A 19555-nucleotide genomic window follows, 5' to 3' on the forward strand; every position below is an offset into this window, starting at 1 on the left:
TTTAAACGGTGCCCCCAGTGCATGTGTGCAAAATTGAAAATGGGGGGAAATCCCCCAAAGATTTTATAAGATTACAATCAAAATTAATTTTGTATACATATTACCAATACAAACAAACATAACTTCGTGGATATCAGGATATGGTTTCTCAATTTGGGGGGGAAAAACATTAAAAAAAAAAAACTACCTGTGTATGCATCTCAGCCTTCTGAAAGCTCTGAAGAAAAAGCAAGGGAGATAAGCTATTTCTTCAAAGAAACTGTAGCTCAAGGTATATATTTGTACTCAACTTCACCAGTCATGGATTACTAATACCGAAACCCATCCAATTCTGGGGGGAAACTTTCCCACTTTGTAATACCCCAGTCTTAGCCAGATGTAACACATTTATTTTATTTATTTAAAACATTTATATCCTGCCTTTCCTCTTGGTTCAGTGCATTTTGCAAAAAAGTTACATCTTTTTTGTGATGATGCTGACAGACAAGAAAGCACTTAGTAAAAAAATATACCTTATGATGTGATGAACTGATCTGCATTCACTCTATGTTGCCTTGGAACTGGAGATTAAAATCCCTGCAATATATAAACTGTGTGTGATTTAATATACATTTCCTCAGCTGGCCAGTTCACCTGTCTCTCTGGAGTATGTTTATCCTACCTTTCTTCCAAAGAAGGCAGGGTGGCTTACATAACTGTTCTTCCCTCCATTTTTTTCTTTACAAGAACTCCATGAGTTATGTTGGGCTGAGAGTGACTCCTAAGAAATGGGTAGCCCCCAGGACTACCTTGCAGGGAAGTGGAGTTTCCTTGTAGGATAACCCTGTCGATCTTTTCTTCCAGTATCGTTTGTGAGCAGGCAGGTTTTAAAAATCACCCTCAAACCTGAAACACCTTTTTTAAAAAAAAGCATGAGCACAAATGGGTCAAGTGTATCACAGGACTGCAATCCCTCTTTGGAAAGGCCATCAGGTTCCAGTTTAGGAACAGAATTTCATAAATGAGTGACAGTGGTATCTATTTGAATCCTTTTGTTTTTTTGGGGGGGGGTTGCTTGTTTTTGCTAGCAAATGCTCTCCCAAAAAATGTCTATTCAACCCAAAACACAAGGAACTACATTCTACTGAGTCATACTGTTGGGTCTGTCCGGACCAGACTTTTCTGTTCTGACAGGCCACAGCTCTCCAGGGACTCGGGGGAAGGTCTTGAACATCACCTACTACCTGATACCATTTTTAAAAATGGAGATTCCAAGGACTGAACCCAGGGCCTTCCTCATGCAGAGAAAGTACTCTACCACTGAGCTATGGCTCCTCCCCAGTGTGGGTATTGATACCTTGATCTGAGTACCTGTGAAATCTACTTTTCGTCAGCTTTTTGTGGCTTCATTTGGACATCTAGTATCGGTTCTCATCCAAACTGTTGTTGATCCTGTTCCATATTGAGTCCAGGTTTGACCCTCTGCTCTTGCCATGTAAGTTTGTGGGGTGACCTTTGGTCAGTCACATACTCTCAGCCTAACCAACCTCAGAGGGTTTTTGTGAGGATAAGATGGAGAGCGGAGACTGTTGTAAGCTACTTTGGGTCCCCATTTTGGGTTGCCAGCTCTGGGTTGGGAAATACCTGAAGATTTTGGGGGTGGGGCTTGAGTAGGTGGAGGGGAGGAACTTCAATAGGGTATAATGCCATAGAGTCCTCCCAAAGTGGCCATTTTCTCCAGGTGGGCTGATCTCTGTCACCTGGAGATCAGTTGTAATTTCAGGAGATCTCCAAATGAAGTAAGTAAATAAATAAGGATTTTGCTGTAGAAAATGCTTTTCTTTATTTAAAAGCAAGGAGGTTGCCAATTCCCCCCCCCCAATCTTCTTGTGAAAAACTTGATAGCAGTCTCCTTCCTTTGTCTACTTATACAATATTTTCTTGTGGGTTCCCTTCTCTGTACTCGTTTGTTAGGCTTCCCACCTGTGTAGAAACAATGGGCAAGTATGATATAGACAAAAGGAGCTTGAACTTGAAACCACTTTGTGAATGACGACAAAATTGTGTACTATAGAACAATTATCTCTGAAAACATCAATGTGCTGAAAATAGAGCGGCTGCGAGGTCTATTTGATTTGGCTGCGTGCTCTGTTAATGCAATGTAATACACTGCCTTTCAAAAGAAGCCATGCCCAGCAAGTAAATGGGCCTGGTAATAAGAGTTTTTCTCCCCCTCTGCTCTTTAGACCAGAGTATCTCTTTTTCCATGCTTTCCTTTTATAATTGCTCCTTTCAATCCAGCCCTGCCTTCTGTGATCTATTATAGCTCTAAATCAACCTTGATTTTGCCATTTCTGATCATCATACTCGGCAGGGACTCTTTTTGGCTTACCAATTACAGTAATTCCGCCTTTTTAAATTATGTCCTTTTCTCTCCGCAGGTTCAAAGATTGTGTGACTACAAGTGGGTTTTTAGTCCACTGAGGTCTGGTAAATACTCATTTCAGGGTGGGGGAGGGTTATATATTACCGCTTCCTTGGGCAGCATACATTATTGCCCACACCATTATGGAGAACAAAAATCCCTTTCTTAATGCTTAGCTTTCATCCATTGGAAGAAAAGCATCAACCAGATGAAAGTTAAGCGTGCTTTGTAAAATTCAGATTGTGAATGCAGCTACTGAATTATTCTTGCTCAACTCAAAGTTCGGAAAATGTTGTGGACGTGGGCACGCTTTAATATCACACATATACATGAACCATTATTGACATAATAACCATATTGGCAGATGCATTTATACAGGCACCTTAAAAGAAAAAAAGCGTGTTCCATCGTAAAATGACAAGTATGTAACTAACATTAAAAAGGATCTCCTCATATTTCAAGCTAATAAAACCCATTAATATGGACCCATTAGTAACAATACACTATTACATCTCTATGGTCATCATTTTTGTCCTAAACCATCATTCTCATTCTCTCTCTCTCTCTCTCTCTCTCTCTTTGTCTTTATGACAATTGCAAGAAATTCAGCAACATGCTCGGTGACTTCCAGGGATTTATCCATCAGTAAGAGCCCCGTGGCGCAGAGTGGTAAGCTGCAGTACTGCAGTCCAAGCTCTGCTCACAACCTGAGTTCGATCCCAACGGAAGTCGGTTTCAGGTAGCCGGCTCAAGGTTGACTCAGCCTTCCATCCTTCCGAGGTTGGTAAAATGAGGACCCAGCTTGCTGGGGGTAAAGGGAAGATGACTGGGGAAGGCACTGGCAAACCACCCCGTAAACAAAGTCTGCCTAGAAAACGTCGGGATGTGACGTCACCCCATGGGTCAGGAATGACCCGGTGCTTGCACAGGGGGCCTTTACCTTAACAATTTGGTACTCTTGTCTGCTGAATTTTTTGGAACTTGAAAGTGAGGATTAATTAATTGTAAATGCTGTTGAGTGAAAAATAGACAGCGCATGACGCTTTAATATACGCTGGGGACAGAGCAAGGTAAACCCCCCCCCCCCGAAAAAAATCTGCTTTTAAGTTTAAGAAGGAATGGCTGTTTCTTATGTGCATATTTTTCACAAGCAGGTTTTAGAGCTCTAAGGCTGAAATGGAAGATTTAATAAAATAATAACCCTGCCCAAAAAAAATTGCACACTGTTTTGTCACCACGCGACTGTCAGCTCAAGAAGACAGCGAAGGGGCTGAGGGCGACTGATCCACTCTTCTGTTTATCCTCCCAGCTAATATGGGATGTAAACAGATGGCTCTTTGAAATCCTAATCTTTTCATTGAGCTACATACACATTAGACAGGTTCAATCCAGCCACTCACATTCTGTCTGTAAATACTCCCCAGTTGCACAGTGCAGCTGGATAACGGGAACTTGAGGGATTCCTCCTTCCTCAGTGTGCAGATGTCTTATATGGAGTCTGACCATTGGTCTGTCGGGGACAGTATTGTCTACTCTGACCAGTTGTGACTCTCCATACTCTTAGGTACAGGTCCTTTCATGTCACGCCATCCTGGAGGTGCTGGGGACTGAACCGGGGACCTTGTGTTTGCAAAGCAGATGCTCTTTAGCGAATGGTGCCAAGTTGTTTTCTGTTGCCCCAGAAGGTCGGACCAGAACCAACAGGTTGAAATTAAATCAAAAGAGTTTCCGTCTAGACATTGGGAAGAATTTTCTAACAGAGCAGTTCCTCAGTGGTGGTAAGCTCTCCTTCCCTGGAGGTTTTTAAGAAGAGGCTAGATGGCCATCTGTCAGCCATGCTGATTCTATGACTTAGGCAGCTCATGAGAGGTAGGGCACCTTGGCCATTTTCTGGGCATGGAGTAGGGGTCACTGGGGTTGTGGGGGGTAGGTAGTTGTGAATTTCCTGCATTGTGCAGGGGGTTGGACTAGATGACCCTGGTGGTACCTTCCAACTCTATGATTCTATTATTCTTCCACACTGAGCCCTGGCTCCGTAATATTTGTCCCAGCATTTTATGCTGGATGCTTGTTATGATGAACACCACCCCGAATGCCTGAACTCTGACACGAAGGATAGCAGCTAGGATCAGAATGTTTATACAGTGAGAATTCCCTCTTTTCAACCAGTTCAGAGTTCTTTGCAGATATGCATAGTTAGTCCAAAATTATTATTTTTGGAGAGGAAGCGGGGAGGACCGGAAATGTCTAAGAATTTAGAATGTGTATTCCACAGGGCTGTAAGATGGAAGGTTGGTTTTCTAAAATAAGGTGGCTAGTGTGGAGATCGGCTTTGGTTATTTGACAGAGCCTATTGCCCAGCATCATTTGCCCCCCTGTGGTCCTAAGAGGAAGCAGGAGAGGCATCCGGAGACGCTTGAGCCATTTCTTTCCTTCTTTCAGTTTAGTTGGCAGTGATAGGGCTTAATGGAGCATGAAATAATCATTACTCCCTCCTGTGAGTGGAGGGTTGGGTCTGGAGACTTGAGTCTAGGCTAAATTTTCCATGAACGGAAGGAGTGGGGTAATCTCCACCAATTCCCCCTTCCTGCTGCTGCTCCATGATTTGCTTCTTATGCTGTTCCTAAGAGCCCCTGTCTCCCGTGAGCAGCATTTTGGGGAGGTCAGTCAGCTAGACCCTAGAAGCTAAAATGACTAAACTGAAGCTATCGTATTTTGGTCACATTATGAGAAGACAAGAGTCACTGGAAAAGACAGTCATGCTAGGAAAAGTTGAGGGCAGCAGGAAAGGAGGAAGACCCAACAAGAGATGGATTGACTCAATAAAGGAAGCCACAGCCCTCAGTTTGCAAGACCTGAGCAAGGCTGTCAAAGACAGGACATTTTGGAGGACTTTGATTCATAGGGTCGCCATGAGTCGGAAGCGACTTGACAGCACTTAACACACACACACAGTCAGCAACAGTGGGAGGAAGGGAGGCAGGAACATTCTGTTCCACTGACAGAATTGCCTTGCATGTCGGATTGCCCAGGGTCCTTCAAACATTTCAGAAACCAGGAGTGCACTGTGAAAAATCAAGAACTTTGGGATGGGTAATGAGGAAGTGGAAGTCTTAAACCAGGAGAAATTCCTGCCCAGGAAAGATGCTTAGGGGTCTCTAATGACACAGTAGTCTGACAACCCCTTCCACCTCCATATTATGGGTGCGATGCAGTCTCTCTTAAATTCCAGTGTTCAGTCATTGGCTAGCTGAGAATATAGCACCTGCATTGCTAATGGTCAGGGTGAATAGAAATGTGTCAACTGTGCTATAGATGAACAATGGGTAAAAGCTGCAGGATGATTTTGATGATGAGGCCGCAATTTAAAATGACATTTCACGCATCAGAAACAAGTGCTCCATTATCAATCTGTTGTAAAAGAATCCTCTGTGCACTTCTTAGTTAGCACACCATGGAGCCCTGTTGGACAGGCAAAGGGAGGAGTGACCCTTGGAGTGATCATTTTTCTTGATTGTCGGAGGAACAGGAAGAACAAGTGCTGTGAGTCGGACATAAGGTGACTACGGACAGCCATTTACCAAGTAATAATTTACAGCAGCGGGCACATGAACCAGTCATCTGTAGTGTCTATTATGTCTTAGTTTCTTAACACCTTGGATAGAGACTCTGCAGACCCAAGTCAACAGCAGAGGACCTTAGAGATCCTACACTCTACTCACCCTAGAGAGAGAGAGCCCACTGTGGTCTACCCAGAGAAATATGACTTTCTCCTGAAGTCTAGGCATTCAGATTGTTCAAGCAATGAATCAGAAACTGTAGCTATACTGCTGTACCTGGTTCTCAGGGACCCTTGTTTTCTTCTGATCTCTTGACAGAAATGAGAGAAAGGATACAGCGTGGCTGCCTACTGATACACAGCTCTGAGCCAAGCTTCGGTGCCTTAAAATTCCTGCTTCCTTGCTTCTGGCTAGCTTGTGTATCCAGCAAGCCTGCTTGGCTATTTAGATGAGCTGGGATAATTGACCCTTTACTGTTCGCTGGGAGCTTATCCATCGCGGACAGAATTCAATCCCTGCTCTCTGGAACTTGAGCTCGGTTGTCAGGTACTGCTGCCAGGGGATCTCTCATTGAATCCCCAGTTTCATCTTTCACTCCAACTCTTTCTCTGGATCAAAAGCAAATATTGAAACATTCTCAATGAGTAGGCAGGCATTAAAGTTGACCCACCCAAAACAGCTATGTGGACAATTGGAGGGGGGAAGGCTACATATACAAATGCTGTGTGGGAGGGAGAAGAGAATTGTGGCAGATTAAGTCAAACATCTGGCTGGCTGCAATCCAATAGGTAGAAGTGCTACACTACTGTAGTTGGAGCTACCAAAGGGATCTGATTGCACTGGGAGAAATTTAGCCCAGGAATGGTCACTTTCTCGTAAGAAAATCAAAGTTGTTTAATCCATTACTAACATCCTATTCCAGTGTTGGGTGAGCTGGAGAGGCTGAAGTGATGTGGGATTCTTGAAGGGCTCTGGGGGAAGCAAAGGCAGATGAGCACACGAGAACAAAGTAGGGTGAAATCAGGAGGGAACAACTATCCTAGTTCACATAAACACAACACAAGATGAACAAACAATCCTGGTGGGTTGCTGTAGCAGCAAAACAAAATTACCCCAATGGTTCCTTGAAGGCTAACGATATTTATTCCAGTTTAAGCGTTTGTGAGCCTGATCTTGCTTCCTTAGATGCATAAGAGTGCAAATCCATGAGGCGTGAGTTATATAAATAGCATAAAGGTGCAGGAGGTGTTACAAAGGCCAGTTCAAAGGAAGAGCCAATGCAGAATATAGAAGAAGAGTTGGTTTTTATATGCCGACTTTCTCTACCACTTAAGGGAGAATCAAACTGGCTTACAAACATCTTCCCTTCTAAAATATTGTCGAAGGCTTTCACGGTCAGAGTTTATTGGTTCTTGTAGGTTATCCGGGCTGTGTGACCGTGGTCTTGGTATTTTCTTTCCTGATGTTTCACCAGCAGCTGTGGCAGGCATCTTTAGAGGAGTAACACTGAAGGACAGTGTCTCTCAGTGTCAAGTGTGTAGGAAGAGTACTATATAGTCAGAAAGGGGTTGGGTTTGAGCTGAATCATTGTCCTGCAAAAAGTATCAAAGGTAATGTGCTAATCATTGTCCTGTAAGTATCAAGATAATGTGCTAATAAGGGTATGGTATGTTAATATGCTTGAAGGGCATATTACAAGAACCTTCCCTTCCCCTCCCCACAACAGACACCCTGTGAGGTAGATGGGGCTGAGAGAGCTCTAGCAGAGCTGTAACTTGCCCCAGGTCACCCAGCTGGCTTTGTGTGTAGGAGTAGGGAAATAAATCCAGTTCACCAGATTAGCCTCCGCCACGCATGTGGAGGAGTGGGGAATCAAACCCAGTTCTCCAGATCAGAGTCCACCGCTCCAAACCACCGCTCTTAACCACTACACCACACTGTGGTGTAATGTAATGAGGTAAGCAGACACAATATGCAAGACATTAGTACCTGTAGGGAAATGGCGGGTCAATGGCTGAGGGATTATGTCAAACTTTTTGATGAATGTTAATTCAGCTATTTAAATATGTTCCTGGTCTGAAGTGGGACAGATTTCAGGATGGGGATTGTACGATTGAATATGTCTCCATTTGAAAAAAGCTTTGCAATACAATCCCGTCACTAGATATGTTCGTCATGCTGAGTGAATCCCAGATTGGCATTATGACCCAAATGTGTGTGTGCATCAGCTGCACGCACAATTTAGTTGTGATGTTTTTAATAAAATGCAAATCAGACGTATGACATAGAGCTTGTATAATACGCTAGGCTTATAGCATTGTTTTCATTTCCCTCTGCTTATCAATGAATTGTTTTCTGTCGATGCCAAAGTTATATGTAATTTTAGCCCAGGGGATTGCTTGGAGGGATGAGAAGTACCTACTTATCCGTTGATCTCTGACTGCAAACACAGTCCAGGTGAAAGGAGCTTTGATGCAATTAGTAAAATTAGACAATGGAAAAAGAACAATTATATTGGAGGGGACACTTTGCCCAGGAGGTTTTCGTTGAGCTGTGGAGAAAATAGAACAAGGTTAATGTCCACAGCTCAGAAACCGGCACATTTATACATGTGCTTCCTGATCTCATTTTCTAGCAAGTACTTTAATAATCCCTTTTTAGCAACATCTCTTCTGCTGAAGCTGTCTCCATTTTGTCAAAAATAAATGAGCCCAAGCTATTTGCTAGGAATAAATGTGCTAACAGTGAACAGAACAACTTTTGGTATCTAGTTTTGTTCTGGCACAGTCTTGACTATAGTGAGTGAGGTTTCCTTTCTCAAGAATAACCATTGTTATACTTTGCCTGACAATTCCAGCTCTGGAACCTGGTTCTTTTCTTCAACATAAGAATATGCCCTTATTTTTTAAAAAGGCCTATTTACAAGAAGCTTTTAAAAAGTACCCAATCTGGAGAAAGCTGTGAGTTGCTTCTGTACACTTAACAAACCTGTTGGGAGTACTGGCCTAGAAAGCGTCATTCATGTAGTCTTAAAAAAACAATAATAACTTTCAGCCCATTCCTGAGAATGGGGCTGAAAGTGTATAGGAGGCGGTGTGACCTGGCCGCCGGCGTAAATGTGTGTAATCTCACGGTTACATGCATTCACGCCAGTGGCAAGGCCAGTCCTGCCGGCAGCCGAGCACTGCGGGACTGTGCCTCCCCCCTCCGCCGGCGAGCCCCCTCCGTGGCGCCGGCAACAACGTGAAGAGGCTACGCCGGCGCAGGGGGTGGGCCAAGGGCAGGCCGGGGGGAGTGGGTCGCCGCTTGGGTGGCTTCTTCACCACTTTCAGCCACTTGCGCCGGTGGCTGGAACAGCATTTCTGCATCTGCTATTTAGTAGGCGCAGCCTCGCTGTTTTCAATGGGGCGAAAAGCCCCAGTTAAACAAAAAACCGCGATATGGCTTTTTTGTTTTGTTTAACAGCGTCGGGGAAACGGCTTCGGAAGAGGCGCCGCTTTGGAAGAGGCGCCGTTTTTCAGAATTTGTTCAAATGTTAAGCTTGCCTGTGTTGGTTTCATTTAGCTCTCTGTTGAAGATTAGAATAGCCCAAACCATGAGCCGTTTTTTTTGCATCTGATGAGAATTACAGCACTTCTGTGAAGTTGCTACATGTGCTAACGGGGAACCAAACAACTTATGGTCTAGCACAGTCCTGACGGGAAGGGCTACAGGAGGAGGTTTCTAAATTGGACAAGTGGAACAGAAAATCCTGATTGTGGTTATAGCTCGACGAAAATGTTGACACAGTGTTCAGCTGAGGAGAAAAGCATAAACTTGTGTGCTAGGGATTATTCGGGAAGTAACTGAAAAAAAACAGCCAATACGGTAATGCTCCTATACATACCTACAGTGCAGTCTCATTTGGAATACTGTGTACCGTTCAGGTCGCCCAGTCTCAAAATGGATATTGCAGAGCAGGAGAAAGAGAGCAACCAAGATCATTAAAAAGTTACTTTTCCTATGAGGAAAGACTAAATAGTCTGGAACTTTTCAGTTCGGAAAAAAGATGGTTGGTGGGGGGATGATAGAGGCTTATGGAGTTATACTAGAACTCCCCTAATACTGGAATGAAGTTGATGGGCTATAGGTAAAGGTAGATAAAAGGAAATATTTCATTACTCAACAAGTGATAAAAATGTGGAATTCATTGCTGGAAGAAGTAGAGATGGTCTCAAGAGCACAGATGGGTTTAAATGGAGAGTAGGTCAACTAGTGATGGTAAGTGAAGGTAACCTCCATATTCAGAGGCAGTAAACCTCTGAATACCAGTTCCAGGAGGCAACATCAGAAGAGCACCTTGGCCCTGTTTCTTGACTCCAGGGCAACTCATTGGCTTCTATATGAAGCAGGTGCTGGACTAGATGGACCACTGGTTGGTTCTTAACTATGTGCTGATCATGCATGTGTATCCTTATCTATGTGCTGATCATGCATGTGTATTTTGCTGTAGCTGCTTGTGTCAGAGAGCTATGATGGCCATAATTTCTCTTCATGTCTATGAGGTGAGTACCCCCAGTGAAGTACGTGGATGTGTAATCATCATTCCCGTGTGATCATCATCCTATGTTTAAATAATTTCTACAAGGACCTGGTATCTATGTAGAAGAAGAAGAAGAGTTTTCTCTACCTTTTTAAGGAGTCTCAAAACGGCTTACAATTGCCTTTTCTTTCTTCCTCACAACAGACACCTTGTGAGGTAGGTGAGGCTGAGAGAGTTCAGAGAGAACTGTGACCAGCCCAAGGTCACCTAGCAGGCTTCATGTGTAGGAGTGGGGAAACAAGCCCGGTTCACCAGATTAGAGTCCACCACTTATGTGGAGGAGTGGGGAATCAAACTTGTTTCTCCAGATTAGAGTCCACTGCTCTTAACCACTACACCACACTGGAATTTTGTAATATGTGAAGAGTGCAATTATTCACAAACAAAATAATTTGGAATACTTTTGAAGACCATGCCACAGCTGTTTTCAGGTCAGTTATTCTGGAGAAGACCCCAAGAACAGTCCTAAACCAGTTTACTCAGAATTCTCCCCAAATCCATTCAGTGAGGCTTACTCCCAGGGAAGTGTTCTTAGGGTCACGTTGGGAGTGACATTAATAGTGTTTCTTCTATTTATAGGAATTGACGGCTACAATGTTGTAACAGACATCAAAATCAGTCCAAAGCATTATGGTAGTTTATGTGCATCTGAAGATACTACCTCTAATAAACAGTGATTCAGTTTGATACGTTGGGTATTCAAGCCTATTTCAGTGGAACAGTCAAGTGCGTGCCTAGTGTGCTCCCACTGAAGTGAATTAAGCTTGAAGTGCTTAACTTATTGTGTCTCGATTTGTCTTAATAGGTAATGCAATAGCCACTGACGTTTAATATGTACATAACTTGGATTGTGAATGCCTTAGGGACCATGATATACTCTTATCAGATTTATTTGAAATTGCCATGACCCACCCTGAACCTATGCCTAAGGATTTTTAAAATGAGTTGTGAGCTGATCTGGTTCCTACGAAAAGGATTCTGCTGAAAACCAGGTCATGTGATAATTACTTTCCTTTTTTTTACATTTATTTTCTGCTCTAGTTATGCAATGGAGGTTCTGTGACTGACCTGGTGAAAGGATTTTTAAAGAGAGGGGAAAGGATGAGCGAACTACTTATTGCTTACATTTTGCATGAAGCACTCATGGTAAGTAAAAATGGACACCTTGTTAAAATATGGGGACTTTGTTTTGACTTCAATCTAATAGTGAATTTAATATTTTATTTTAAAACCTGTTGAATCCCAGGAGATTATTAGTTAGCTGTTCAGGGAAAGGGGCAGGTTCTTGATTCCTCTGCTGAACAGCTCTTTAGTGCTGCTAAGAATATTTGAAAGAATATTTGTGTGTAGCCATAGATTGGAACCATTTTTTTCCTCTCAAGGAAAACAATTTCATATTGGGCAATATTTTGAACGATCAACCCATGAAGCTGCCTTATACCGAATCAGAACATTTGTCCCTCAAGGTCAGTATTGTTTATTCAGACTGGCAGCAGCTCTCCAGGGTTTCAAGTCGAGGTCTTCCACATCACCTACTTGCCTAGACCCTTTAACTGGAGATGATAGGACTAGAACCGGGGACATTCTGCAGTTGCTCTACCACTGAGCCATAGTCCCCTCCCCTTTATTCCATTATAGTTGCTTGTGCTTTCCTTTGAACAAATTACTGTGTGATTTGCTTGTACAAGTCAATGCAAGGCACTGAAAATGCCTGTGTAAGAGCAACAGGGCGCATACCTGAAACATCCTGACCAAATATAATTTCCTGTGATGCTAAAACAATACTATTCTTCATGGTGTTGTGCTGGTGCAGCTTTTTCAATGTGTCACTGCTTCCCCATCCCAGCATGGAGATCATGGACTGGGCCTGTGAATTTATATATGCCACTGACTTGAGAGCCATAGTTTTTAGAATTTTGTCTCAGATCTGGAGAGCCCCAGATTCAAATCTCCACTTAATAGTGGAGTTTACTGGGTGATCTTAGGCTGCTCGTGTACTCTTTTTCTCTCTCAGCCCAATTTATTTCACATGGCTCTAAGCAGAATGAAATGGGGAGTCCAGAGCTCCCTGGAATAAAGTTGGGATAAAAATGAGACCAGCTTGGGAAATGCTTGAGTGTATTAATTTTCTCCCCTCCGTAAATGATCAAGGTTCAAGTATTTTGCATATTAATGACGCTGCTTGGATTTTTAGTGTAGCTGTGTCTCTGCTAAATAAATAAAGTATATTTTGACTGCTTCCTCTTCTTTTCCTTACAACAAATGAAACTTCAGGGACTTCAGCACTTGCACAAAAACAAAACCATCCACCGTGATATCAAGGGCAATAATATCCTGTTGACCACTGAAGGAGGCGTTAAGCTTGTGGATTTTGGTAAGTTGCAGCGTCTTTCATGCCCAAGAGGTCCCCTGGATCCTCCAGCATTAGAATAACTTTCCCATTGTGTTCTGCCAGTGAAATGTCCACGTTTGATCTTCTAAAGGAAAAGTCATTCAGTATATTGTAATGAAAGGACATTTTATCAATCACTAAGAAGCAGCAGTGTTTATAATATTGTCGAAGGCTTTCATGGTCAGAGTTCATTGGTTCTTGTAGGTTATCACACAGCCCGGATAACCTACAAGAAGCAGTGTTTATGTTCGTGGTATATATTAATAGTTTTACTGCTTATAAGTTCCCTCCAATCTAAGACTAAATTTGAATTGACAGTCATGGGTGTGTTAGGAAAACCCAGATTGTCTTGAAAATCTTCGCTTACATCTCAAAATGGTATGCCTCCTGCAATTTTGACATTAATAAGGCTGGCCAGATCACTCAGTTTTAATTAGGTCAAGTCCTGTGTTATAATCTTCCATTCATAACAGAGCAAGAGCACCTCATTCAACCATAAAACAAATGGGGAACAAAGAGTAAAGCTGATCAGTCATGATGTGTGTTGACCGCAGGTCTGCTGAATGACTTTTTGTAAGCTCTGTTTAAAATGGTTTTCTACAGGTTTGTGAAAGCTTCTGCTACAATAAATTTGCTAGTCTTTACTGTTCCACAAATGTCTTTGTTTCTTTGGCTGCTGCAGACTAACGGGGGTTACCCTTCTGGTACTTAGCTGTTTGTAAATGAGATAGATGTTCTCAGCATTCAGAAGTCATGAGCAAACCATGAAGATGGAGGTGACGCCAGTTTTCCCTTCTGGGCCTGGGCAGTGCAGCTGAAAAACGGCTGGGGAGGCCTCCGCACATGGGCTTTCCTGCCTTCCCCATCCTCCTGGCCTTCCTCCATCTTCCTTCCGGCCCCCTCCCAGCCAATCAGGCTCATCCTGGGCTGGCTGTGTGTAGGGTCCAGGCCAGCAGAGCTCGTATGAGGGGGTTGGCTCTCCAGCCTCGCATGGCCCGGATATCAACTCCTGCTGCTCTGCCAGGCCTCAGTCTGCCTCATGGCTTTGCCAAGGCTCTGTCAGCTGCTGGCCCAGTAAAGTGGTGGCCGTTTTCAAATCCAAAAAGGTGGTTGTGTCAGTACATGTGTTTGCTGTAGGGTTGCCAGGTCCCTCTTCGCAACCAGCAGGAGGTTTTTGGGGCGGAGCCTGAGGAGGCCGGGGTTTGGAGAGGGGAGGAACTTCAGTGCCATGGAGTCCAATTGCCAAAGTGGCCATTTTTCTCCAGGGGAACTGATCTCTTTCGGCTGGAGATCAGTTGTAATAAGCGGGAGAGGTTTCGTGGACCTGGAGGTTACACAAACACCGCTGTGCGTGTACAGCAAATTACAAGAAAAAGAAGGTTCCACTTTCAGGAAACGAAGGGGAGACGGGCGTTTCCGATTCTACCTCAGTCCCTCTTCCATTCCTTAATACAAATAAATACATCCAATAAATGCTGCCAATGCCATTACCAGTCTTCAATTCCAACAAGAACATAAATCATACTTACAATACATAATTGTGTAAAGTCTCCTCTCAATTTATTACCGGAACCACCTGTAAAATTATTGAATTCTTACTTATTCCATCATTAGGACAGTCAACCCGGTTCCCAGAGGGATATCCTAAAGGAGTGGCAGAACACTCATCTCCTATTTAACTACTGGTTAGATTACCTACAGGTGTGTGTGACAACCCTTTGTCGGCAGAAAGACATCTGAAAATAAGAAAAAAATAACTCTTTATAGCTAATAGTACAAGATTTGGACTTTCATAATACGTGGAATCTTATGAGGACTGTTTCAGAGACACTTTATTACTTACCTTGCCGTCCATTGCCTTTAGGATAGATATATAGTTGCGTTGTCACTTACCTTGCTTTCTACATCGTGTAGCTTGACTAATACATCATTTTGCACTTTGTTATACTTATTTGCTCCCGTGTTTGTTTCCTAACGTTCAGTACCTGGAGGTTGGCAGCCCTAGTTTGCTATGGCGGGTGGGGCCTCGCCATCTCTTCGCCCCTTCACCGCAGGGGCCGCAATTACACATTTAAAGCTCGATGCACTATTAAAGTAATTCCTTTTCTCATGCTGGCTAAGCTGCAAGCGCTTGACGTTTCTGTAAACCTGCCGACGTGGCTGTGGCACCTCAGATGTATGTATCATAAGCAGGAAGGTTCCCAGCAGACTGGTTAGGACATATTTTCTTCTCTGTACACAAGCAGTCTTAGGTCACGTTAACATGAGCAGATAGTTCAGTACAGCAAATCTGTTAATATGCTATTCTGCCTGGGGTAAGAGAATTTTTACCGTACTTCTGCTTATGGGCATTTTTAGTCAATAGAAGGAACATGTTTTTTGTTTTGTTTTTTAAAAAAAACATTATTCAGAGGTGTAGAAGGTTATTATTTTGTAAGTGGTCAGATGTATTCACGCAGAGTGGCCCGGGAAATGTTTATGGTTATTATCTGGGTGGGACGAAAAACAATTACAAAGCTGAGTCAAACGCTGAATCAATTCATTCAGTTCACTGAATAGACGAGTGTCATTGTTCGAATTGGGAGGAGTTGAATTGAGAAGGAAGAAAACGTGGATTTCTCCCTAGAGAGTAATGTGAACCTTGTTCCTGAAATATTCATGAAAAGGTTTCTAGAGTAAGATCTGTTTAACCCCTTTCTCATAGCTCCTGTCTCCGGCACAAAAATGATTACTTTCTTTCTATAAATCAAAATACAGCAAATTCTGGGACAGAACCATATTATTTCCTTGATCATGATCCTTCTTACACAAACAAAGGAAAGACACATATGCATAGGATTAAGCCTGCAGAACTTTATACTGGAATATAACCTCAAACTATTGAACTATATATGCTTGAACACTATGGTAAATGTAGACCTGTGCAATTTAAGTTCTTTCTGGTAGAAGGAAGACTCTTAAATAGCCAGGTATCCTGATACAGTAGAAACATGCATGCATGGAACCCCTAGGTATGCACTACGGGCAGAAATCTGGCTGATTCTTCTTCTTCACCACACTACATAACAGAGAAAAAGCACCTCATTTAGGGTTGCCAGATCCAGTTTGGGAAATTCCTGGCGATTTGGGGGAAGTGCCCAGGGAGGGGGGGAGTTTGGAGGAAGGAGCTTAGTGCAGATATGATGCCTAAGACTCTGTCTTTCAAAGATGCCATCGCCTCCAGGGGAACTGATCTCTGTAGTCTAGGCCAGGGCAACTCCAGGCCTAGGGATGCCAGGTCTCCTGCTATAGCGGGAGACTTCCTGGCATCCTAGTTGTTTACCTGCCAGCTCCTCAGGCACCAGTGGGAAAAATGGAGAGGGGGACGCATGGCAGCATTGCACCGGTGTGCTGATGTCTCTTCTGGTAAAAACAGGAAACAAGTCATGGACACTCTAGAATTGATGTGAATAATGTGACTCCTACAGCATCTAATGATATTAGAAGAAGAGTTGGGTTTTTTTTTTATATGCCAACTTTCTCTACCACTTAAGGCAGAATCAAACTGGCTTACAATCACCTTCCCTTCCCCTGCCCACAACAGACACCCTGTGAGGTAGGCGGGGTGAGAGAGCATGGCTGGCCCAAGGTCACCCAGCTGGCTTCATATGTAGGAGTGGGGGAACAAATCCAGTTCACCAGATTAGCCTCCGCTGCTCAAGTGGAGGAGTGGGGAATCAAACCCGGTTCTCCAGATCAGAGTCCACCACTCCAAACCACTGCTCTTAACCACCACACCACACTGGCTCTCCAATATTTTTACTTCCAGTGTTTACCTAACGTTATGCCAGCATGCCTGGCTGCTCTCCACAATTGCTCCCTATGTTGCTGGTTGTGGCCTTGCAACCTTGTCCAGGGTTCGCCTTGAGGCTGGTACCCCTAACCTCATTCTGCCCAGACTGGCACATGGGGGAAGTCAGGGACTGAACCTGGGACCTTGTGTCTGCAAAACAGATTCGCTAGTACTTAGCTAAGGCCTCCATTTTAGCTTACACTTTTTAACTTTTTAATGCATTTACTGTGGCATACTTTATCTTTGCATTATTTAGTGCATTGCATGTGGCTCAGCAATAGCACTAGTCACAAATTAATTGGATCTGTGTTTATTTAATTAACTCTATTTAACTTAGGTTTTTTATGTTTTCATTTCATGTGTAATGTGCTGTAGGCTATCTGGTTATTGAAAATAGTTGCATATATTTGAAGATGAAATAATGAATTACTAATAAATTTCAAATCATGATCTATAAATACAATATATAGAAAGAAAAGCTCTGCTAACGACCTGAGTTCGATCCCAATGGAAGCCAGTTTCAGATAGCTGGCTTAAGATTGATTCAGCCTTCCATCCTTCCGAGGTTGGTACAATGAACTTGCGGGGGGGGGGGGGTAAAGTGTAGACAACTAGGGCAATGGCAATCTACCCCATAAACATAGTCTTCCTAGGAAATGTTGTGATGTGACATCACCCCATGGGTCAGTAATGACCCGCTGCTTGCCTTTACCTTTTACTTCATTTATACACTGCTTTTCTCCCCAGTGGGGACCCAAATCAGCTTACATCATTTCCCATTCCTCCATTTTATCCTCACAACCACCTTGTGAGTTGGGATAGACTGAGAAGATGTGATTGGCTCAAGGCCACCCAGCAGGCTTCCATAGCAAAGGGGAGAGGGGTTTGCCCTTGGGTCTCCCAAAACCTAGTCTGACACTCTAACCACTATTCCATAAGAGCCAGCGTGGTGTAGAGGTTAAGAGCAGTGGTTTGGAGCGATGGACTCTGAAGCCTGCTGGGTGACCTTGGGCTAGTCACACTCTCTCAGCCCCACCTACCTCACAGGGTGTCTGTTGTGGGGAGGGGGAGGGGTGATTGAAAGCCGGGCTGATTCTTCTTTAAGTGGTAGAGAAAGTTGGCATATAAAAACTTCTTCATCTTCTTCATCTTAAAATGCCCTAAGGGCTCAAGCAGAGAGCTGAAATGCTCTTGTTCCCTCCCCCCATGCCTCTTCAAGTGCCGAAACAGCAGGTGTGTGTGTGGGGGTGTTTCGGCACATGAAAAGTCATGGGGGGGAAAACAAATGTACCTTAGCCTGCTGCTCTGTGGGCCTGGCAGGACCTCACTGCACTTTTAAATCAGTTTACAATGGTGGTTACGGCCCCATGGCGAAGACAAGGATGCCGTCACATCTAGTTTGGCCCTGATTGTAAAGGTCTCCTAAATTGCCCTCCTAATCTTGACAAGTATGAAATGTGTGCATAGTTTTGGTTCTGTCCATGTATATAACAATAAATGCTTATTTTCATAAAATCTGCACTCTTGTTTTAATCCATCTGCCTTTATGCAATATTTCAACAATGTTACTGTTCCTCTTCCAAAAACACTTTCAATCAATTTTTCATTGTAGCTTTTCTTTAAAACAAAAAACAAAACAAAAAAACCAACAACCAACCAACCAATGCAAAAGCTATTGTTAGAAAATTTGCAAGGATTTTTTTTAAGGCTGTCTAGTTTTATGCTTGACTGGCTGATGAAGTGCTGGAAGAAAATATTGCCAAGCGGGGCATGACATCATGATTCTTTTTGTGAGCGGCAAGAGCCCAAGGAAATATCATTCATCAAGACAACTGAGATTCTGTAATCTGAAATGCTAGTTTGCTGCCAACAGCAAAAATGATGATGGTAATTTAAAAAGCAAGCCTTAAGAAAATTGTCTTACAATTAAAATTTGAAACATGTTTTCTGTTGCATCTGAACAAGGATCAGCTCTTAAATATTGCACTTTAGAGGAGTAGGAGATGTTTTCAACTAAGCATGCTGTGTAAGTGAATGCTAGTTTTATGCTTGCCTGTTTTCTCCATGAAGCAATTGGGGGTAATCAGATCTGACAATGTAGCATAATAAAAAATCTCAGTCACTGCTTTTTCTGTGGCACAAAGGTCCAGGCCAGCATCCCTTTGCCAAGCGGCTGTGAATGAAAGTACCGTAGTTCAGAAGCAGGTTCTGTCTTGGGTGAGGAAAAGATAGACTTGTTCTTTGCCAAGTTCTCCAGGCATGAGTGCCACTGTTTGGGCATGACAAGCAACAATCAAACAATTCTGCAGAAGGACAGAAAGGAGTGGCTTTTAAATTGGTGGTCAGAATCCTAAAGTGGGTTGTGCCTCTCTTGCGGGTAGGTTATGGGCCTGAGGTGGGGAGCGTGGGAGGAGGAGGGACAAGAAGCTGGAAGCTCTGGGCCTGCCTACTCCCAGTGGCAGAGAAAAGAGAGCAGCTGCTCCATTCCCTCTTCCTCCCCTCCTTTGCCACATGACCCACTCAATGCCTTAGAGATGGGAAGAACGGTTGATTTTTTTTAATACCCCGCTTTTCTCTCAAAGCGGCTTACAATCGCCTTCCCCTCCCTACAACAGGCACTGTGTGAGGTAGGTGGGGCTGAGAGAGTTTGGAGAGAACTGTGACTAGCCCAAGGTCTAGGGTTGCCAGGTGCTCTTTGCCACCAGTGGGAAGTTTTGGGGGTGGATCCTGAGGAGGGCAGAGTTTGGGGAGGGGAGGGACTTCAATGCCATAAGAGTCCAATTGC

At 43.5% G+C, this 19555-nt stretch overlaps 1 protein-coding gene across 2 annotated transcripts in view; it reads left to right on the top strand.

Moving 5' to 3' along the window:
- Window positions 1-19555, top strand: part of MYO3A (myosin IIIA) — a 104562-nt gene that overhangs the window by 10383 nt on the left and 74624 nt on the right. For both annotated transcript variants that reach the window (XM_056856986.1, XM_056856985.1), the window contains exons 3-4: window positions 11588-11692; window positions 12821-12920. In XM_056856986.1, the coding sequence (XP_056712964.1) occupies window positions 11588-11692; window positions 12821-12920 (205 nt within the window). The remainder of the gene's footprint in view (window positions 1-11587; window positions 11693-12820; window positions 12921-19555) is intronic.

This window comes from Euleptes europaea, chromosome 11 (assembly GCF_029931775.1).
Source record: "Euleptes europaea isolate rEulEur1 chromosome 11, rEulEur1.hap1, whole genome shotgun sequence".
In the NCBI taxonomy this organism is placed as follows: Eukaryota; Metazoa; Chordata; class Lepidosauria; order Squamata; family Sphaerodactylidae; genus Euleptes; species Euleptes europaea.